The 23,813-nt window shown below is 42.3% G+C and overlaps 1 protein-coding gene across 1 annotated transcript in view; it reads left to right on the top strand.

Moving 5' to 3' along the window:
* SKAP1 (src kinase associated phosphoprotein 1) overlaps positions 1-23,813 on the top strand; it is a 566,058-nt gene that overhangs the window by 431,418 nt on the left and 110,827 nt on the right. Inside the window, exons 4-5 of the mRNA XM_058181982.1 lie at positions 10,638-10,715; positions 23,305-23,388. Coding sequence (XP_058037965.1) covers positions 10,638-10,715; positions 23,305-23,388 — 162 coding nt within the window. The remainder of the gene's footprint in view (positions 1-10,637; positions 10,716-23,304; positions 23,389-23,813) is intronic.

Raw genomic sequence — 23,813 nt, forward strand, 5'->3', positions numbered from 1 at the left:
ACACTTCCAATTTTACGCAGGAGAAAACCCGAATAACCAAAGACCTATATACAAACACCCGCGAAAACCTCAGTATATATATATATGTATATATATGTATATATATACATATACATATACATATGTATATATATATGTATATATATATATGTATATATATGTATGTATATATATATATATATATATGTGTGTGTATATATATATATATATATATATGTGTATATATATATATATATATATATATATATATAAATTCAAATAAGGATATAAATTCAAATATATATATATATATATATATATAGGTCTTTGGTTGTTCGGGTTTTCTCCCGTGTAAAATTGGAAGTGTCTTGGCGACGTTTCGACGAAGTCTCATTCGTCATCTTCAGGCTTCAGCTTCGTGCTTCTGGGAGCAAGGTGTGATCGCAGCTGTTTCTTCCTTTTAACTGCTAGTGGGGGTTTGAACTGATTGGGTGGGAGCTTGGCTGTGCTCTGATTGGATGGGGGTTTTTCTGTGCTCTGATTGGCTGGGGGTGTGTCCTGTGTTGGTGGGGGCTTGGTTGTGCTCAGTCTAGTCTGTGCTGCAGGGGGATTTGAGCTGGTGAGCTGCATAGCTGTTGTTTGGCTTTGTGGTCGTGCTACATCTTCATAGTGGGTGTCAGTCTGCTGCATGAATGGATTGGAGGGGTTTGAAATGGCTAATGTTGCAGCTGCGGTCTGGCTTCTGGTCCTTGGTCGTGCTTTATGATCAGTGTGGGTTTGGGTCTGCTTTCTGGGTGGATGTGCGGTGGTGACATCCTGTGTGGACCTCGTGAGTGTGGGTCTGGTGTCATTCCTCGTGTTAGGGACTCGTTTGTCAATAAGGGCGGGTTTCCAAATGGCTGGTAGGCGGGAGGTGTCATCTCGTTTGTTCATGCTGTGTGGGCGTTTTTCTATCTCAATGGCTTCTCTGATTATTCTGTTGTTAAAGTGTTCAGTTTTGGCGATAGTTCTGGTCTTTTTAAAGTCAATATCATGTCCTGTGACTTTAAAGTGTTGGACCAGGGAAGAAGTTGGTTCCTCTTTTTTGAATGAGTTCTTGTGTTCTTCAATGCGTGCACTTATTCTTCTGTTGGTTTGTCCAATGTATGTGGTGGGGCAGGCGGTGCATGGGATTTCATATACTCCTTGATTTTCTAACTCAATTTTGTCTTTGGGGTTTCTTAGGATGGTGGATATTTTTCTGTTTCTGTCTGTCTGTTTATATATATATATTTGAATTTATATCCTGCCCTTCTCCGCAGACTCAGGGCGGCTTACACTGTGTTAAGCAATAGTCTTCATCCATTTGTATATTATATACAAAGTCAACTTTTATTGCCCCCAACAATCTGGATCCTCATTTTACCTACCTTATAAAGGATGGAAGGCTGAGTCAACCTTGGGCCTGGTGGGACTTGAACTTGCAGTAATTGCAAGCAGCTGTGTTAATAACAGACAGACTTAGTCTGCTGAGCCACCAGACTAGCATTATAGTACATATATAGAATTATAGTACATATACTGGATGCATAGCATTATAGTACATATATATTAGGTCAATTCTATATTAGAAATCTATTGTCTTGCATCAGAGGATTACTGAGAACAAATCTGAATGAAAATTGGTCAGCCTCTCCTTTTTTTGTTCCATTCTTGGATGCTTTAATTGGCTTGAAGTCCTCATTTTCCAGGCCATTATTTCAGCTTTCTTTTTAAAATAATTTTTTCTAACATCCCACTTTTGTGTTCTGTACCTGCTATGGCCTTGAAGAAGACATTCCAATCAAACTCATGCTTTTTAATCAAATTGTTCCTCTTACAAAGCCTAGTTTGATATTTGGTGAGAATACTGTAATAGCAGTGATTCAGTCAGTGGCAAGATTCAGTCAGTGACATATATAGAAAGTGGGAATTTTTTTATTCATTCATTATAAAAATCTGAAACTTGTAACAAAGTCACTGACTGGTTGGACTTTTTCAGCTCCACTTTACAAAAGTCATTTGTTCTCATGCTTAGTTTCCCTGTAAAGAGAGCAGTTTTCAGAATTTTTCACACTCTTCTTTCCATGGCTCTAATGTTCAATCCTGAATATAGGCAGTGACTTACATGTCTCAGGAAATCCTTAGTTATGAAAATAGAATTAAGCATTATATGTCTTGCTTGGGGAGAAAGAAAAGTTCCTATCTCTCTAATAAAAGAGCTGAGCATGGGGTAGTCTGGGGGAATTTGCACAAATGAACTCTTATGTTTGGCTGCTGCAGTTGTGCCTCATGCTCACCTTGAGACACATTTGCAAGGATTTATGTCCACCCCCAGAGTTTTCCAGAGTCATAAAACTCTAAAATGAAAATAGTTCAGTGAAGGAAGAAAAGAATAGGGAAGGAAAAATTTGACAACATGGATGAATTGGCATATTAAGAGAGACTGCTTAGCAAAACAAGAAGGAACCCCTTCTGGTAAAGGATTCATACTTTAAAAGCTAGGAAAATGGCCACTGGGGACATGCTCAGTAGCACTTTTATATAGTTATGGGGGAGGGGAGGATTGATTCACTATAAATTAGGTGGTACATGGAGCAGTGCCAAGTTTCCAACACAATTCTGGTATCCTTTCTAATCAATTGGCATCATGCTCCAGAAGGTAGAATTTATTACCCTCTAGCATTGGGGAAGGTGATGCTGGTTCTTTTGATCGCTCGTTAGAGTGTTCCGAAGTAATTTTGAGAGTTTCACAACTTGCTTTATTAATACATTTGGCAAAGTTTCATCATAATTGTCATTTCCTTTGTCATTACCATAGGACAGGCACCAAACCCTATATTCTTAAAGTTCATTTGCCAATCAGATCCCTAAACTTTACCTTCAGTTTTCTTTTATAATTATGTTTCAGTGGCTAATTAGTACTTTTTTGCTGCACAATCTATACTTTGCTTGTTTATTCTATGTGCTATTTATGTGGTTTCTATTCTATTTCAGAAAAGCTGAATATTCTACATGAAAATGTTATTATTTTTTAAGTCATGCTTTCTTATTTCATATCCATAGGCAAATAATATTATATGATTAACAATGTCATCATGCAAATAGTGGAATTGATGATACCAATATGTACATGTCATTTTTATTTCTAATTTGCTATAGATAGCATTGTAAAAATCTTCTCTGTTAATTTTGTTTTCCAACTTCTCATCCTCAAATTTTTTTTTCACCTTGTTTTCCTAATTTTTTATTCATCCTTTTTATTTTGTTCAAAGTTTTATTCCCCATTTTCTATAATCTATTCCTCTCCACCCCCATTTCTCTTTTCTTCATTTTATCAGAATTTCTTACATTTTCTTGTTTGACCCAGTTTCTCTTCTGATTTTGCTTTTCTTTTTTAATTAAACTAAAATATCTTTTTGTTTCAGTTCCCTCTCCTTTCCACTTTTCTCAGTTATCTAACTTTTATATGAGGGCTTTGAATAAATTTGGAAACAGCTGCAGACCTGTGTAATTGCGTGAAGTTAATTGGTTTTAAGAATAAATAAGGTGTGTGTGTGTGTGTGTGTGTGTGTGTGTGTGTGTGTGTGTGTGTTTCTCAGGTCCGCTGCTGTTTGTTTGATACAGATGCAAAGCTTGTGCGTTTCTTTCAATGCTTTAGCTCTGCTAAGTTTGCAAATGATCTGTTTTCTTGATGGCAAGATTCACATTGTCTCTTGCGTCCTAGTCTCTCTGACTTCTGCCAGAATGCTATCTTTTACTTTTAGAGACTTGAAAAATAATAAAGAAATTATACCAAGATGGCTTGGATACTTCTTTTTATATCAAAGATCCCCATCATAGTAACATAAGTGAAAGGTGTGACTACCTATTTAGTTTTCGTGAAAACTTTTATTTAACAGGCATTTGGTGGAAAGGATGTCACTTGTTCACAACTGCTGCTTAAATCAGAGAATATATCAAGCCAAATTCATTCTATCAAACTGAGCTTTCACTGTATTTCTGTATACAGAGCACTTGACTAATAACTTCTTCAGCATAAGTTACCTAGTCAGATAACAAAATGCCTGCCAGCAAACAACCAAGCTCAGAGAATATCAACAATTAATTAACACCACTAACAATACTTCTACCCTTCAAAAAGACCTTGACTTTGTATCCAATTGGTCTAAAACTTGGCAACTTCAAATCTCAACCAGCAAATGCTCAGTCTTACATACTGGAAAAAAGAACCCCAACAATAAGTACAAGCTCGATGGACATTACCTTACAGATGACCCCCACCCTGTTAAAGACCTTGGAGTTTTCATATCAAATGACCTAAGTGCCAAAGCCCACTGCAACTACATAGCAAAAAAGGCTCTAAGAGTTGTAAACCTAATTTTACACAGCTTCTTTTCCAAAAACTCTACACTACTAACCAGAGCATACAAAACATTTGCCAGACCTATTCTTGAATACAGCTCACCTGTCTGGAACCCATATCACATCTCTGACATTAATACAATAGAACGCGTCCAGAAATATTTTACAAGAAGAGTTCTCCGCTCCTCTGAAAACAACAAAATACCTTATACCACCAGACTTAAAATCCTAGGATTAGAAAATTTAGAACTCCGCCGACTCCGACATGACCTGTGTTTAACACAGAGAATCATATATTGCAATATCCTTCCTGTAAAAGACTACTTCAGCTTCAATCGCAATAATACAAGAGCAAACAATAGATTCAAACTTAATGTCAACCGCTTCAAACTTGATTGCAGAAAATATGACTTCTGTAACAGAGTTGTTAACGCTTGGAACTCACTACCTGACTCTATAGCCTCTACTCATAATCCCAAAAACTTCAACCAAAAACTGTCTACTATTGACCTCACCCCATTCCTAAGAGGACTATAAGGGGCATGCATAAGAGCACAAAAGTGCCTACGATTCCTGTCCTATTGTTCCCTTTCATTATATTAAATTAATATAGTTATTGCAAACTTTTACTTATATATATGTTTTTCTTTTATGATGTGTAGTTGTTTTATGTCGATGTTTACGTATACTGTTGTGACAAAATAAAATAAAATAAAAAATAAAATGTAACCTGAAGCTATCTATATTCTATTTTATTGTTACATTACTTTTTGTCAGTTAAAAAAATCGTTGATTGGTCTACTCATGTTTTCACTGAGGTTGATTAATGTAAAGATGGTGCCAAGTTCACTTTATAATCTTTCTTTGGGATGGGAGAACAGAAATCCTGAGGTATGGAAGTGGCCTTGATGTCTTGTGTGTTAGCTTTGAAAATGGAATTTTTTTTCTCAATTGTAAAAAAAAAAGGGGGAGCATATATTTTCATCTCTTCCCAAGGGTGATCTTGTTTCCCTTCTTTCTAAACATTTCTCCTTTAAAATATGAAGAAACAAAAATATTATACCAATACAGTTTTTGCTTCATTGTTAATCTGCATTAAATTTGAACACTTTAATGTGAATCTTCAAACCTCTCCATGAGTTTTTATTTTCTCATCTTTCTCATATTGTTATTAAATTTCTTATTTCTACTGCTCTTTCTTATCACTGTTCTTTTTCCTTTCATGATCTCACAAGTATATAGCTCTCTCTAAATATTTGCCTGGTCTCTTTAATTCCACTTAAATAAATTATTAAAAACTAATATTTTCTACCTTGTGTTTCCCCCTCGATATTCATTTTATTATATTTTGCTTTCCTACTTCAAAGTTATTTATTATGTTAACTCTATTTCCTTTTTTTTTTTTTTACTTTCCCTCCTTCCCCCAGTTAAAATTTACTCTTACCTTCCAGCAAACATAACTTGAAAATCACAATTGCTATAGAAGCTGTCATAAATATACTTTGGGAAGAATGGATTTCAGAAATCGGAGAATACATCATATGCCATGTGAACAAGCCAAGATGCAATAAATCAAAACAGCTATTAGAATCTGTTGTTAATTCTGATTATTTATTTACTTAAAGGCCTACCGAACTCATAAAACCACAATTCCATGCAGCATACAGCAACTAAAGCAGTATTACAAAATGCCCCATATCAAAGCAACCAGAAATCAACAACAACAAAACACGTATCTTACACCTCTTAAGACAAACTCTTCAAACATTTGGGCCACAATGCTAAGTCTTAAAGACTTCCTGAAGGTTAACAGGCTTGGGCTTGTAAAAAAAATTTCCTGGACAAAGATGCAGCTTTACATGTGGAAATAAATGTTAATTAGCAATTCATTCTAAAACCAGGAATTCTTGTGTTATGAGTATTTTTGTTATTTTTTAAACTCTATTATTTGCAATGAAAAAGAAGAAAAAAGGAAAAATGTATTTATCATTTTGAGTTATTTAGTCTTGTGTGTGTTCATATATTATAGAATTAGTTTGTTTATCTTTGAAGAGAAAAATGATAGATTAAGCATATAGCGTAATACAAGCAAATCTACTTTCTAAACAGACCTCCAAATTGATACCAATAGGATGTTTGCTATTGTATAAGAAACCAAAGATTCTACATATAATGGTCATTTCTTTGGCCATTATGCTTTACAGTATAATGTAGTATGATGAGTATACATTTATTGCTTTAATTTTTTTGCATATATGTAGTCTTCGACTTACAACCACAATTAAGCCTGGAATTTAGCTTGTATGTCATTGCAGTCATCAAGTGAAATGCCCACATGACAACTTTGCTCAACGAATACAATCCCTGCTTTCCTCATTGCAGTTGTTAAGCAGATGGAGCAAAAGAACAAAGATTCTTTCCTCCAGTCCAGTGCAGCAGTTCGTTTACCCTTCATGGAAAGGAATTCCATCTGAAAATTCAAGCAGGAGTTTGTGTCATTGGGCAATCTCTGGAGGTCGGCTGCAAATACCCCATGCGGCAAATGCTCTGTGCCAAAATCTTGCTTGGATTTTAGGAGAGACTTTTTAAGCCAGCCTCCTGGAAAGTAAAATGCTTCTTGGCAGAAAGACTCTGACCTGTGTGTGGCAAAATCAATCTGGCAGGCAGTGCTTAAAGAGAATTTTTATAAGATGATGTATCCTTGGTATTTCTCCGTAGAGAAATTGTCTAGAATGTATAAAGCTACTTGGAAATTTTTGCTGGAAATGTGTACAACATGAAGAGATATTTCATCATGTTTGATGGACATGTACAAAGGCCAAAATAATTAATTCAGAAAATGTTAAAGGTTAAAGTACAACTGAAATCAAAAACTTTTGTGTGGGACTAAGGGACAAAAGCTAGAAAAAGTCACTGAACTTTGTTTTTATGTACGGCAATTGCACCAAGGCTATTATACACTCAGAAATGGAAAGTCTCAATTATACCAACACAGGAAATGGTTGATAAAAATGATGGAATTTACAGAGAAGATTAATGAACCTTTTTGAAGAGAGAAAAAATAATATTCACATTTATGATTAACTGGAAGTTCCTAAGACTTTTTCTGTGAAACAGAAAAACGCATTTTTCATTAGTGGTTTTGATGAGTAGGAAAAAAATGGATAATAGAAAAAGGTGAGGGGTTTTTGTAAACGTACAATAAGAGAGAAATTTGTAAACGTACTTATAATTGCTGCAAATAAAATTCTTTCTATTTTTTCCCTTTTTATACTTTCTGCAATTTTGCCTGCCTTCCTTCCTTCCTTCCTTCCTTCCTTCCTTCCTTCCTTCCTTCCTTCCTTCCTTCCTTCCTTCCTTCCTTCCCTTCCTTCCTTTCTCCCTGTCTGCCTTCCTGCCTGCTTGCTGGCCTGCCTGCCTCTGCTCTTTATTAGTTTTTATTTTGTTCATTTACTAAAACTTTAATTAAAACTATTATAAAACATAGGTTTATTATCAGGGGATGTCTTATTCTGGGGAAAACAGGGTAATTATATTTCTTTAGTTTCTTTCATTTTTCTTGAACCTTTTTTTATATTTAGGTTTGCTTTTTACCATGTACAAAATTTTAATAAATATATATTTTTAAAAGATCAATTATTATGTGGGCATCCCTAAAATATCCTAGAAATGACTGTTAGACTATATGAAACTGTTTGAAATCTCACAGAAAATTCTGAGAGCCAATACATTGCACATGTGCCATGAACCAGATATCTGCCTTTGCAATCTTCTAGGGATCCTCAAATCATTCATCATAGATCATGTCACCAGAGACATGTAGAATGGGCCCTGTTTTTTCTCTGAACTCTCACAGAAAAATTAAAAGAATTCACAGACTCTGTGTTTCTAGTTTTCTGCTAATTAACAAGAAATATAAGCAGGGGAGGCAACAGATTATGTAAATATCTGAGTAAGTGAGCATAAATCTCTAGTGAGAATGCCTGAAAATCAAGGCCAGGCTCAGTGTGCCAAGATGTCTTTTAAGTACAACCACAATATGTGTAGGATGCATCTTGAAGTGAGGGTATATTAGGGTATATTTGTTTCATTAAATATCCAAAGCTCAATACCAGTCTGATATTAATGCTAGAATTTATTTGATTCTTATTTTCAGTGCTGCAACGTCTTGTAATTTCACCACAGAAAATATACTATAGGGTGTCATTTTTACTACTGAAATGCTCAAATATCTGAAACTAAAGTGTTTTGGAACAACAGATATAGAATTCATATGAAATACATCCTCAGCAATTCTCATTTATGTAGTTAACTATGAATCCCTTCCTGATTTATTTCAGTATCAGGGTAGGGTCCTTTTTGCAGAAAGACCCAGAAGAATCAAGTGAGAGGAACATACAGAGTTGCTATATCAGTGAGATGGGTGACATAGACATTTAATAAATAAATCTTTCATGTAATGCATAGGCTGACTGAAAATGTTCAACCTTTTCGCAGAAAGTGGGATAGAATGATAGGGACCGGGATTATCTAGAAATCTTAGTCTGTGTTGCTCCTGATCCATAAAACAGAGGCCTTCATGAGGCCCTGCATAGTTGAGTCATCAGATTTTCATACACATGCTTCCTTTTCCATTGAATGGTACCATATACAATAGATTATTAATATATTACTAATTTGTCACATCTTGTTGATCCTTGGCATTTGGACCATTTGTGATTGGAATAAGCAAGTAAGATCTCATACTGGAATTTATATAAGAATCTACCACTTCTGGAAGTTATCCACATTTCATGCTAGGAGAGTGTATTGAGCCTAAGGGTGGATTGAGAAAAACACTGATGGCAAATCTAATTTTATATGACACCAAATCTCTTTTAAAGCTGTAAACAATATATTTTTATACTATTTCTTTACTACTCTTCCTCCCAAACTGCGCCCAAAGCAGTTTACAAAGAACAATTAAAAGAACCTTAAATGTAACCATCAACAACAATAAAACCAACAATCCTAAGAATCAATAAAAATACAAAAATTAAAACAAGATTCTTTTTTTTAAAAAAAGCAATTAAAAAGGCAATTGAAAAAAACAAACAAACTTGCCCTGGAGCAATTGTTATTCTACAAATGCCTTGGTGAACCAATATGTCTTCAATGGGCTTTCATTGAATCCATTTGTTGGTGCTTAAAGCAGCAGTTTTACACCATCTTTCTGAAAGTAAGTTCTATTAACACTACCAGTTTTGCTACAAAAATGAGTGGTTTATTGTATGACTAGATGAGATTCTGAGTTATAATGCATCAAAAATTTCTAATTTAGCAGCTCTCGTCAAAGCTGCATTTATTAAAAATATGTGTGATTTTTAAAGAAAATAAAGCATAAAAACTGACTAGCTTAATTTAGCAGAAATTTTGAAGTATAATCAATTCAAGCCTGATTTTCATAAATGCTCTTGCATCTTTCAAGCCTGAGTTCCATAGATACAAGTGAGCTAATAAGAAAATAAGTATTTTTTAAACTCATTGCTGACTTAAATACCATTTTAACTATGCTGGCTTTTTCATATCTATCTTGACATCAGCATGAAAAATTAGTTGACTAATGCAAAGAGGAATCAATTATATATTTATATAATAATATAATCATTAGTATATTATATAATAATATAATCATTAATACAAAATGTATGCATTGAAAGTTTTCTTTGGAGATTATGGTGAACAAAGGTCAGAAATATAGTGTTTAGGGCAGTGATGTAACTGTCTGCAGCATTTTATGGGTTAATCATTCCCTCATGAGAACTTGTAAACTAACATGAGCTTCTGGTGAGCTCTAATCTCAGCCCTAAACTTTAAGCACAAAGCTTTGCATTTTCAATAGTGTTCATGCACAATGATATTGTACTGACTAATCATCACATTGTGTCAAAATTTTCTTTTTCTTTCTCTTTTATCTTGGTCAGAAATAGAAATTTTTTCCCAGTGTATAAATCTCTCTTGTGTTGCATTGTAAGAATTCACAAAGCTTATCAATATAACCAATATGGACCTTACTGTTATGTTACTGTCATGAAAGTAATTACTAGCCTCATCATTTAAGCTTTGTAAATTTGGTAGTAATCAAGAATAGATATAACATACAGTACATACAGGCTTTTTTATTTTTTATTGTTTAGTAAAAATTTTGAATGGCTCAGAAGCCATAGCTGGTTACAACAAAAACAAATGTGTTCTGTCTTGGGATAGTTATCAATTTTTATTATTATTATTTTTAGATGAGAACAATATACAGAAGGCTACTGAAGATCAAGGAATCGTTTTAAAACAAGGCTATTTGGAAAAGAGAGCTAAAGGTGAACATCTACTAATTGATTATGTATTTATTTGTGTACTTATTAATCAAATCGATATGGCTACCTATCTCATGGAAAATTACACTGGTTGATAACACCCCAATAAAATAATAAATATAAAACAATTGTTACTTAAAACTATTGTAAGTTAAAACACTGAAGTCTATAAAATACCACAAAATAAAAATAACAGAGTTGGAATGGATCTCGGAGGTCTTCAACCCCCTGCTCAAGCAAGAGACCCTATACCATTTCAAACAAATGGTTGTCCAATCTCTTCTCAAAAATCCTCCACTTTTGGAGCACCCACAACTTCTGAAGGTAAACCATCCCACTGATTCCTTGTTCTAACTGTCAGGAAATTTCTCCTTAGTTCTAGTTTGGTAATCAGAACTAAATAAGAAAAGAAAGTAGTTGATGGAAGGATATTTATTTATTTATTTATTTGATTTCTATACCGCCCTTCTCCCGAAGGACTCATGGTGGTTTACAGCCAGGATAAAACAACATAAATAAAAATTAAAATATTTTAAAAAACTGATTCTAAAATTTGGCCACAATAGTTAAAACTGTCATAAAACCCACATAAAAAACCCCACATTTAAAAAATTGTGTTAGGCCAGACCTGCACGGTGGAACAAAAAGGTTTTAAGTTCGTGTTTAAAGGTCCGGAGGTCAGGGAGTTGATGCAACCCCGGAGGGAGCTCATTCCAAAGAGCAGGAACCCCCACAGAGAAGGCCCTCCCCCTGGGGGTCACCAGTCGGCATTGTTTGACTGACGGCACCCTGAAGAGTCCCTCTCTGTGAGAGCGCACAGGTCGGTGGGAGGCTATTGGTCCTATGCCATGGAGTGCTTTAAAGGTGATAACCAACACCTTGAATTGCACCCGGAAGACCACCGGCAGCCAGTTCAGCTTGTGCAGGAGAGGTGTAACATGGGAGCATCGTGTTGCTCCCTCTATTACCCACGCAGCCGCATTCTGGACCAGTTGGAGCCTCCTGGTGCTCTTCAAGGGAGCCCCATGTAGAGAGCATTGCAGTAGTCCTGGCGGGAAGTGACAAGGGCATGAGTGACCGTGCATAGAGAATCCCAGTCTAGGAAAGGGCACAACTGGCGTTTCAGGCGGACCTGATAAAAAGCTCCCCTGGCGACGGCCGTCATGTGTTCTTCTAAAGACAATCGAACATCCAGGACAACGCCTAAGTTGCGGACCCTCTCCCTAGGGGCCAATGTTTTGCCACCCACAGTCAGCGGTGGAATCAGCTGGCTGTACCAGGATGCCAGCATCCACAGCCACTCAGTCTTGGAAGTCTGTTCTTCCCCATCCAGACCCGTACGGCCTCCAGACACCGGACATCACTTCGACAGCTTCGTTGGGGTGGTTAGGGGTGGAAATGTACAGCTGAGTGTCATCAGCATACAGATGGCACTGCACCCCAAAACCACGAATGATCTCACCATTCATACAGCAGCTTCATGTAGATGGTTAACAGGAGAGGTGAGAGAACCGACCCCTGTGGCACCCCACACATGAGGTGCCTTGCGGTCGATCTCTGCCCCCCTGCCAACACTGTCTGCGATCGGTCCAAGAGATAGGAGGAGAACCACCGAAAAACGGTGCCCCACCACTCCTAAACCCCCCAGTCGTCGCAGCAAGATACTATGGTCGATGGTATCAAAAGCCGCTGAAAGATCTAACAGGACCAGGACAGAGGAACAACACCTGTCCCGAGACCTCCAGAGATCATCTACCAATGTGACCAAAGTCATCTCCGTGCTGTACCCAGGCCTGAAGCCAGACTGGAATGGGTCTAGATAGACAGTTTCATCCAGGTACTGGGGGAGCTGTTGTGCCACCACACTCTCAACAACCTTTGCCACAAAACGAAGGTTGGAGACAGGACCATAATTCGCTAAAACAGCTGGAGGGCTTCTTGAGGAGGGGTCTCACCACCGCCTCTTTCAAGGCAGTAGGGAAGACACCCTCCATCAAAGAAGCGTTGATAATTCCCAGAAGCCAGCCTCATGTAACCTCCTGTGTGGCAAACAGGAGGGACACGGGTCCAGTAAACATGTGGTCGCATTTAGCCTCCCCAGTATCCTGTCCATGTCCTCGGGAACCACAGTATCGAATTCTTCCCAGATAACATTCTCAAAAACTGCCTCTGTTATCCCACCCGAATCTATCCAATCAGCGTCCAGACCATCCCGAATCCGAGCAATTTTATTGTGCAGATATTGTCCAAAATCCTCAGCACGCCCTTGCAAGGGGTCTTCCCGGGCTCCCTGAGCAAGAAGGGAGCAGGTCACCCTAAACAGGGTGGCTGGGCGGTTATCTGCCGATGCAATAAGAGCAGGAAAAATACTCACATTTTGCCGCTCTTATCGCCACTAGGTAGGTCTAAATATGAGACCTTACTAGTGTTCGATTGGATACAGAGTGGCTGGTTCTCCAGTCACTCTCTAGGCGTCTTTTCCAGCGCTTCATCTCTCTCAGCTCCTCCAAATACCAAGGAGCTAGTCAAGATCGATGCCGGGTAAGAGGCCACAAAGGCACAACGCAGTCCAAAGCCCCAGCCGCCACCCTGTCATGTCCCACTCCTCCGCTGACAGCCGGGTCAGAGAAATCCAAATCAGGCGTGCCTCTGCAGCTCTGCCAAAGTCCTAGCAAAGTTCTCAAGGCAGGCAGGAGACCAGAAAGTGACTTTAGCAAGATATGTTAGACTTTGCCTGACTCAGAGAATGCCAGAAAGCATATCCTTTATATAGGACATGGGGTGTGGCTCCATGACTCAGCACTTATCCAGGCCTGCCCCTCCCTTCCTTCTGTCGCCGCCACCTATCAATTCTTCTGAAGCGAGGGTCACTCCAGTCTGCAGCTGTTGGCAATTGACCTTCCTCAGGCTCACATGCTGTGGGGGAGGGGGAGGGGTCTAGTTGCTCCGTTTGCCTGGGCATGGAGCCAGAGCTGGGGGCTGGAGGTACTTCTTCCTTCTCAGCCTGTCTGGGCATGGAGCCAGGGCTGGGGCCAGGAGGCATACTAGGACATTCCTAGCATGCAGAAAGCAGATAAGAAGGCCCCGGCTGCAGTGAAAGCGGGCGAGACACAACACACCCTTTGCCAGGCGGCGACTAGTTCTTCAGCCAAGCCGTGGGCTAGATCCTCAGGAAACGGCCCAAGCTCCGTCAGAAACCTCTCTGGGTCCATCAGGCGCCTGGGACGGAACCAACGAGTCGTCTCCGTCTCCCTGCGGTGTGGGTTGGCAGTTCGGAAGTCGAGTTGAAGGAGCGAATGGTCTGACCATGACAGGGGTTTAATAACTAGATCCCCTAATTCTAGATCATTCAACCACTGTCCCAAGACAAAAATCAAGTCCAGGATGTTTCCCCTGATGTGAGTGGGACCATTAACTAACTGGGTCAGGTCCAAGGCTGTCATGGAAGCCATGAACTCCCGAGCCGTCGCCAATGCTTTGCCTACCGACAGCAGGTTGAAATCCCCCATAACCATAAGTCTGGGGGTATCAACCGCCATCCCGGCTATCACCTCGAGCAGTTCGGGCAGGGCTGCTGTCACACAGCAAGGAGCCAGATACGTAATCAGCAAGCCCACCTGCATCCCATGACAAAGAGAGACTCACATCCCATGACAAAGAGAGACTCACATCCCATGACAAAGAGAGACTCACATCTGGCTATCTGCGGTACAGTGACCTCCCTCGGCTCCAGACCTTCATTGATAATAACCGCTACCCACCCCCACCCCTATCCTGGGCCCTCGGCTGATGAAATGCACAGAAGCCCGGTGGACACATTTCGACAAGGGGCACCCCCCTTCCACGCCCAGCCAGGTCTCCGAAATGCCCATCAGGTCCGCACCCCCCTCTTGTATAAGATCGAAAATGAGGGGGCCTTTATTCACCACGGACCTGGCATTACACAATATCAGCCGGAGGTCCAGGCTCTGGGAAATTCCGCCACTCAGGGAACGAGTCAAGCCAGAGGGACCGAGTGAGTGATCGCTCGTAAGCAGCGGTCGCACTCCCAGAACATGATGTGAGCCCCCACTTGCGCCATATCTGCCCCTCCCATTTACCCTGCCGATGGAATAGCCCCAATAAGGTTGAGCTTCAACCTCCTCCTTATCATGTTAATGATAAGGGAGTCACCTCACAAGTTCATCTGGCCTGCTGGCATAACCAGGATTTGAAGGACCTTTGAAAGCTCAGGAGTGATGAGGTCAACCTAATCTTTGTGGGGAGAAGATCTACAAAGCAGAAAAAGCCTGCCATCTAGGGCTTGCCAAATGAAGCTCCCTAGATGAGAGAATCGGTAACATGACGATTCTGTTGGATCTGATAAGGCAAATTAGGAAGAGGCAGTCCCTCAAAAAGGCCTTGTCCCTTGCCATGGTAGAGCTTTAAAGGACAATACCAGTATTAAATATTAAGAGGACTTACAGACCGCCAGTTCAAACAGACCTCTCCTTTATTCACGAACAACAGGAAGGGAAAAATACACGGCTCTAACGGAGCTATAATACACGGAACTGAACTGAATAACCGCTGACAGACTTCAGCACCCTGGCTAGCTAGCTGTCAAAACGCCAGCCAATAGGAACTCCCTCGGTTTCCCGCTCTTTCGGTTGCCGGCGCTTCAAACACTCTGATTGGTCGTGAGTCATCCTGGCTGCAACCGGTCGTAGGTGCGAGGACACAACACCCCTCACCCCTCGGATCGCGCAGTCATAGTCAGCCAAGTAAGCTGGCTGACGACGGCTACGATTGGAACGTCTGAGTACAACCTGCGGCGGAGGAGAGGAAGGCACTTGACTGTCCTTGTCTTGAACAGATGTCTCCGCCAATGGACAGCGCCCATTTGCAGCCGGCCCGGAAGTATCGTCAGGTAGGACTTCCGATATTGTGTCTTTCTGGATTGCTGGGAGCTCCGGTGAAGTGCTTTGAGATGCATATTCTGCTTGTGGTGCCAAATTGGGCGTCGGGTCATCACTATTGGCTGGGATACCCCTGGGAACAAAAGGGTCAGTTGCGAGGTCTGCAGGTGTCTGTCTCAAAAACTCTGTCGGCCGGGGAAAAACGTCTTGTTGAGGCCTCACTGTTGATTGGTTTTCCCCATCGGTGGCCAGGCGACGCCTTAGTTGATTAATGTGGCGTCTCCAGATGCGGCCGTCTGCCAGTTGGACCCTATAAGAATACGGCCCAGATAAGTGAACCACGTTCCCAGGTAGCCACTTCTCCGTTCCCCCAAAACACTGTGCATATACTGGATCCCCCAGGGTAAACTGCCTAGTCTGGCCCCCCAGTCCTGGAACCCGTTCAGGCGTATAAGAGGGGTGTAGCCTATCCAGTATGGTTCTAAGACGGCGGCCCATCAGCAATTCTGCGGGAGTCTGGTTTGTCAGTTGGCATGGGGTAGTGTGTTGGGCCAGCAAATACTGATTGACTTTCTGCTGCCAATCAGAAGTGCCCAATCGTCCCAACGCTTCCTTTGCTGACCGTACGGCTCGTTCTGCAAGGCCGTTTCCGGCCGGGTGGAACGCGCCAGGGGAGCATGTCTCATGCCCAAAGTCGCTAAATACACTTGAAATGCTGCCGCAGAAAATTGGGGCCCATTATCCGTTACCATAACATCTGGCAGCCCATGGGTAGTGAACAGTTTGTCTAATATTCTAATAACGGACTCAGCCGTGGTGGAGGTCATTAGGAACAACTCCACCCACTTAGAGTAAGCATCCACTATAATGATAAACGTCCGTCCTTGGAAGGGCCCAGCGAGATCTCGTGGATCCTTGCCCATGGCCCTCTGGGTGTCTCCCAGTCTTGGACCGGTGCCCCAGGGGCGCCGCCGGACAACTGACAAGTGTGACATCGACCTACCCATGTCTCTATTTCCTGGTCTAATTTTGGCCACCACACGTAGCCGTCCCAGGGCCTTCATGCGTCCTATCCCCGGGTGAGCTGCATGTAGGCACGTTAGTATTTGTGGCCTTAGGGACACTGGAACTACGACCCGGCTACCCCATAATAAACAACCGGCTTGGGTAGACAGCTCGTTCCGCCTGCGACTGTAGGGTAGGTATTCTGGTTGCACCTCTCGATCCGGCCAACCCCTGCGAACCCAATCCAAGACTTGCGCCACCACGGAGTCCTTCCTCGACTCCCTGCAGATATCTCGTGCAGAGAGCGGGCAGCCGGACTCTTCTATCAGGAGAACGGGCCAGGACGGGGCCGGGTCAGAAATTGAGATGGGCAAGGGACAACGACTCAGTGCGTCAGCATGGCTAATATCCCTTCCTGGTCTATGTAATAGCCGATACGAATAGGCTGCCAGGAACTCAATCCAGCGTGACATTCGGGGGGACAAAATTTGGGGAGATGGCCTGTCACCGGCCAGCAACCCCAAAAGGGGCTTATGGTCTGTGATCAGCAAAAAAAATGACCATACAGGTAATCATGGAAACGCTTGATACCCGCTACTATTGCAGGCGCCTCTCTATCCAGCTGACTGTAGTTGCGTTCAGCTGAGGAAAGGGTGCGTGAGTAAAATGCCAAAGGAGCTTCTCTTCCGTTTGGAAGAATATGACTAAGGACAGCCCCAACGCCGCAGGGCGAGGCGTCACAGGTTAACGACAAAGGTAGGCGCTCATCGTATTGTACTAACACGGCGGATGAAGTGAGGAGCTGTTTGACAGCAGCAAAAGAGGATGCTGCATTCGTCCCACACCCAAGGTGCCTCAGCGTCAAACAGGCGGTGGGGTGCCTCTGCGAGGGTGGCCTTATGGGGCAAAAATATCGCGTAGAAATTTAGAAGCCCCAAGAATGATTGGAGTTCTGCCTTATTAGATGGCGTAGGGGCATTCTGGATTGCTGCTATTTTGGTGGCCGTGGGGTGGATGCCCTGAGCATCCACTAAAAACCCCAGGAATTCTACTTGGGGTACTCCTATTTTGCACTTGCCCTTTTTTAGTTTTAATCCGGCTCTTGAGCGGACTAATACTTCCCTTACTTTGGTGACCAATTCGGGCATGTCAATAGCGAAATCAATACGTCATCAAAGTAAGGGACGACCTGGAATCCCCTGGAGCAAGCGTTCCATGAGACTCTGGAAGATTCCTGGGCGACACTAACTCAATTGGAGTCGTGTGCATTTGAAAGCACCCGGTGCGTGGCGATAGTCTGCGCTAATGCAGTCTCATCATCCACGGAAGCTGTTGATACGCTTGGGCCATATCTAATTTGGCAAACACACGGCCCCGCCCAGGAGTGTAAGAGGTGTTGGACCACCGGCAGTGGATAAGGATTATGCTGAAGAGCTTTGTTGATCGTTCCTTATAGTCCGCACAGATCCTCACGGATCCGTCGGGCTTAAGGGAATTACGATAGGTGTTTCCCATTTTGAGTGGTCTATTGGAACCAATACCCTTGCTCTATCAATTTATCCAGCTGTTCATCCACCTTGGGCCTCAAGGCCAAAGGAACTCGCCTCGGTTTGAGGCGAATGGGTGTAACCTGTGGGTCTAAACTTAGGAAATAGGAGATCCTTTGTATTTACCCAGATGTTCGTCAAAAACATCAGCGAACTCTATAGCCAATTGGGAAGACCCTCCCGGCTGGTGTAGTGGATCCCGGTAACATTCAGATCTAGGGCAGCAAACGCCATCCCGGCTATCACCTCGAGCAGTTCGGGCAGGGCTGCTGTCACACAGCAAGGAGCCAGATACGTAATCAGCAAGCCCACCTGCATCCCATGACAAAGAGAGACTCACATCCCATGACAAAGAGAGACTCACATCTGGCTATCTGCGGTACAGTGACCTCCCTCGGCTCCAGACCTTCATTGATAATAACCGCTACCCACCCCCACCCCTATCCTGGGCCCTCGGCTGATGAAATGCACAGAAGCCCGGTGGACACATTTCGACAAGGGGCACCCCCCTTCCACGCCCAGCCAGGTCTCCGAAATGCCCATCAGGTCCGCACCCCCCTCTTGTATAAGATCGAAAATGAGGGGGCCTTTATTCACCACGGACCTGGCATTACACAATATCAGCCGAAGGTCCAGGCTCTGAGAATTCCCGCCACTCAGGGAACGAGTCAAGCCAGAGGGACCGGAGTGAGTGATCGCTCGTAAGCAGCGAGTGCGCACTCCCAGAACATGATGTGAGCCCCCACTTGCGCCATATCTGCCCCTCCCATTTACCCTGCCGATGGAATAGCCCCAATAAGGTTGAGCTTCAACCTCCTCCTTATCATGTTAATGATAAGGGAGTCACCTCACAAGTTCATCTGGCCTGCTGGCATAACCAGGATTTGAAGGACCTTTGAAAGCTCAGGAGTGATGAGGTCAACCTAATCTTTGTGGGGAGAAGATCTACAAAGCAGAAAAAGCCTGCCATCTAGGGCTTGCCAAATGAAGCTCCCTAGATGAGAGAATCGGTAACATGACGATTCTGTTGGATCTGATAAGGCAAATTAGGAAGAGGCAGTCCCTCAAAAAGGCCTTGTCCCTTGCCATGGTAGAGCTTTAAAGGACAATACCAGCATCTTGAATTGTACCCAGTATAAGCAGGTAACCAATGCAGTTCACGCAACAGAGGCTGAATATACATATAACTGCTTATGCTTTTGCACTAGCTGAAGTTTCCAGAAAGTTTTTAAGGGGTAAGATCCCTTGGCATAAGTAAGATCCTTATCATTATTAAAATCAATGTTGTTGATTTATGAATTCACATTTCTGTTTTCCTATATTGTCCATGCTTTAAGATTTGTAACCCTCTGCTTAAAAATTATGGTTAACTTTTCATGCAGACATTTGGTGCTGAGAGAAATACTTAACACAAAATTACAACATCAATTGCTATAAGTGATTGTATTTGCTTCTACCCATTTCAGTATGATTATTATTGTGTATTAAACAGATTTTTCTCTTGTTGTCACATGTCATCATATAGCAAGTCTATAGACATATCCTTAATGGAAGCCAAAGTCTAGAAAATAACTTAAAATGTATCAAAATATTGTGGTTGCATCAGTCCATCAATTTGCCATTCCTTCAGTTAGATGAAGATAAGGTGATAATAGAAACCATACTGGAGCAGAGAAAGATAGATAGGGAAAGAGAGAAAGGGAAAAAAGGGAGAATTAAACAGATATCATTATCCCTGGAATTTCTTACTCTTTAAAGAATTTTAACAATACCTAGAAAAGGATACTCCAGGAGACGACTTCCGGTATCCAGCGGCAACGGACGTCTGGAAGGCTTCTCCTGCCTCCAGCGCCCGAATCCGGCCGCCGCCGAGGCCCTCAGGGGCCAGGTGTTCCGAAAAGGACACCTGCCGCACGGACGGCTCGCCAGGGGTCTCCCAGCCGACATACAGGACTGTGGGGACCGATGCTGGCGCGTCCTAGGCTCGGCGGGGTTCGGAGGCCACAGGCCGCGGCCATTATTTTGGTCGTCGCCTGGGCCGCTGTGCCCGGTGACACCGGGGCATTGGATTTATAACTGCAGCAGCCTGGTGGTGAACAGGGCACGGAGAAGAATTGAGGAGGAGAAGGAAAGGGAATATCGGTAAACGTGAGTGGACTGCTCCGGAGTGCGGGGGTTTTCTCCCTGCGGTTGGAAGGAGCACGAGTTATTCTGGAGAGAGGAGAACTTAAAATAAGAAGATTACCGGTTTTGTGGAGCTCTGGAGAGAAGAGGTGATCCTTTGTATTTACCCAGATGTTCGTCAAAAACATCAGCGAACTCTATAGCCAATTGGGAAGACCCTCCCGGCTGGTGTAGTGGATCCCGGTAACATTCAGATCTAGGGCAGCAAACCAATCTAACCCCAAAAGGCAGGGTAGGTCACTCTTAACAACAATAAGGGGCAGTCGGCCATCAAAGTTACGATATGATACCCTGAAGGTACCAACTCCCATCGTTGGAATTGCCCCCCCTTGATAGTCACGTAAGATGACAGAGCAGGGTTGCAACCCGGTCTTGGAGACATTTGGCAAAATGCGTTTCAACGTGGTCCAGGAGATAAGCGAACGGGATGACCCTGTATCCACTTCCATGGTGCACGGTGCTCCTTCTAGACGAACGGAGATGTACAATTTATTAGCTGGACCTACGGGAAAAGCGTAGTTAACGAAGACTTCCTCCTCACAATGGGCCACAGCGGAAGAATTCCCTCGGCGTGGAGTTTGTGGCCGGAATCCTCCCCGCGGCTTGGCCGGTTGGCGGGCAGGTCCTTGGGTTGGCATGGTGGCCCTGCAGACCCTGGCCAGGTGACCGCGTCTCCCGCAGCGACGGCAAACGGCCGTCCTGAATCTACAGTCATCCCTGGCATGGTCGCCGCCGCAACCTAGGCATTGGGAGGTCGGGTAATAAGTCATGGGGCCGCTCTGCCGTCTAGATGTCATGTTAAGGCGACGGACGTCCTCGTCATCCTCTGGGAACCCGTCTGGAACGGAGTCCCCATAATTCACAAACAGTGGCTGTCCACTGCTTGCCGGTCTCATTTGGGCACGCTGGAGCTCAGCGGAAGACCTCTCTGCCATCTCAGCTGCTTCTGCCTCTTCTACAGCAGACTTGAGGGTTAAATCCCTTCGTGCCAGTAAACGGCGCTGGAGCTTTAAGTCCTTGAGGCCGTATACAAATTGATCCAGTAACATGTTCTCGAGGGCCTCAAAACCACAGTGGAGAGCGGCAGCTCGCAGCGAAGCGACAAAGTTGGTGACAGTCTGTCCCTCCGTTTGCACGCAGCGACGAAAGGCATGTCGCTGGGCAATTTGGCACGCCAGCGAATGTGCCCGCAGTTCCTCTATTAAAGTGTCCCAGGAGAGATCGGATACCAGTTGTGGAAAAGCAAGGGTACGTGCCATTGAGAAAACGTCGCTGCCGCAAGAACTCAAAAAATATCCAAGCTTCCTGGCCGGGGGAAGGTCAGATAAATTGTTAGCAAGGAGAAAACATCCGAAACGTTCAACATACACGTCCCACAATTCAGCTGACGGGACGAATGGCGAAAAAATCGGCAAATTGTTCGCCATGAGGAAGCTGTGAGGTGACAGATCCTAACGTGAATGGCACAATAACCCAATTTCGAGCGGCAAAAAACTCGGGTTGGCGTTCCCCCACCTTCGTCGCCAGTATTAAATATTAAGAGGACTTACAGACCGCCAGTTCAAACAGACCTCTCCTTTATTCACGAACAACAGGAAGGGAAAAATACACGGCTCTAACGGAGCTATAATACACGGAACTGAACTGAATAACCGCTGACAGACTTCAGCACCCTGGCTAGCTAGCTGTCAAAACGCCAGCCAATAGGAACTCCCTCGGTTTCCCGCTCTTTCGGTTGCCGGCGCTTCAAACACTCTGATTGGTCGTGAGTCATCCTGGCTGCAACCGGTCGTAGGTGCGAGGACACAACAACCAGCATCTTGAATTGTACCCAGTATAAGCAGGTAACCAATGCAGTTCACGCAACAGAGGCTGAATATACATATAACTGCTTATGCTTTTGCACTAGCTGAAGTTTCCAGAAAGTTTTTAAGGGGTAAGATCCCTTGGCATAAGTAAGATCCTTATCATTATTAAAATCAATGTTGTTGATTTATGAATTCACATTTCTGTTTTCCTATATTGTCCATGCTTTAAGATTTGTAACCCTCTGCTTAAAAATTATGGTTAACTTTTCATGCAGACATTTGGTGCTGAGAGAAATACTTAACACAAAATTACAACATCAATTGCTATAAGTGATTGTATTTGCTTCTACCCATTTCAGTATGATTATTATTGTGAATACCATGTATTAAACAGATTTTTCTCTTGTTGTCACATGTCATCATATAGCAAGTCTATAGACATATCCTTAATGGAAGCCAAAGTCTAGAAAATAACTTAAAATGTATCAAAATATTGTGGTTGCATCAGTCCATCAATTTGCCATTCCTTCAGTTAGATGAAGATAAGGTGATAATAGAAACCATACTGGAGCAGAGAAAGATAGATAGGGAAAGAGAGAAAGGGAAAAAAGGGAGAATTAAACAGATATCATTATCCCTGGAATTTCTTACTCTTTAAAGAATTTTAACAATACCTAGAAAAGGATACTCCATGCTTTCTCAAATGTCACTTACCTATCTGGCACAAGAGGCAAATAAATCAGTGGGCCCTGGAAATTAGAAAAAGTGACAACATTTTTTAATACTTTGGAATAAGATTTACTCCCTGCCAAATTAATTAAAATATTCAGTGAATAGGTCCTCAATTAGAGTTTTCCGGATGTTTTCAACTTTAAAACATATAGAAAGTGCCACAAGTCTATGGAAAAGCTTATCTACATGACTTGTCAAGTGTTATGTAAACTGGGAATTGTTATAGTTGAAGTCTAGCACATTTTTTCAGGTTGGAAAAGACTGCAGTAAACAGACAAAAAAAAAGTATTTTGTGTAAACAAAATGCCTTAGAACAATATGTATTAATATTAGAAATAATTGTGATTAATATTAGTATTAATATTCCAGCCTTTTCAGAAAGACAGAATCCTTACTCATTCCACCTTTCTTTTCACAGACTCCAAAATTTTTGGTTCTGAGTGGCAAAGGAGATGGTGTGTTCTTGACAATACAGCTTTCTACTATTATGCAAATGAAAAAAGTAGGTGATACCACACCCATGGTCCTTGTTTTGGTTCCTTCACTGCATCATTTGAACTGAGATTAAAAAAAAGCTGTTCTCTTTTTAGGAGACTGTGCTCATGAGTAGTCATAAATCTCCAGTGGATCAACTGGAGAAGACAGCGGTAAAAGAAATACTGTTGTCCAAAATTCATTTTTACATTGTAGCTCATTTATTCTCTGATATTTTCTGCATTTATTACAAACATTAAAGTAGTTCTACACACAAGGAACCCAGGGAGATGAAAAATTTTAGATTGTTCAATCTCCTATAAATCATGTAAAATTGAGGGGGGTGGAAATCCACTAAGGTTTGCAACCAGTTGGAAGTTGAATATGGATATTCCTGATCCAAATGCAACAGAAGAAGTGTTACATCATATTGGCTCTTTTAGCTGGGTGATG

Source organism: Ahaetulla prasina, chromosome 4, assembly GCF_028640845.1.
Source record: "Ahaetulla prasina isolate Xishuangbanna chromosome 4, ASM2864084v1, whole genome shotgun sequence".
Taxonomy (NCBI): domain Eukaryota; kingdom Metazoa; phylum Chordata; class Lepidosauria; order Squamata; family Colubridae; genus Ahaetulla; species Ahaetulla prasina.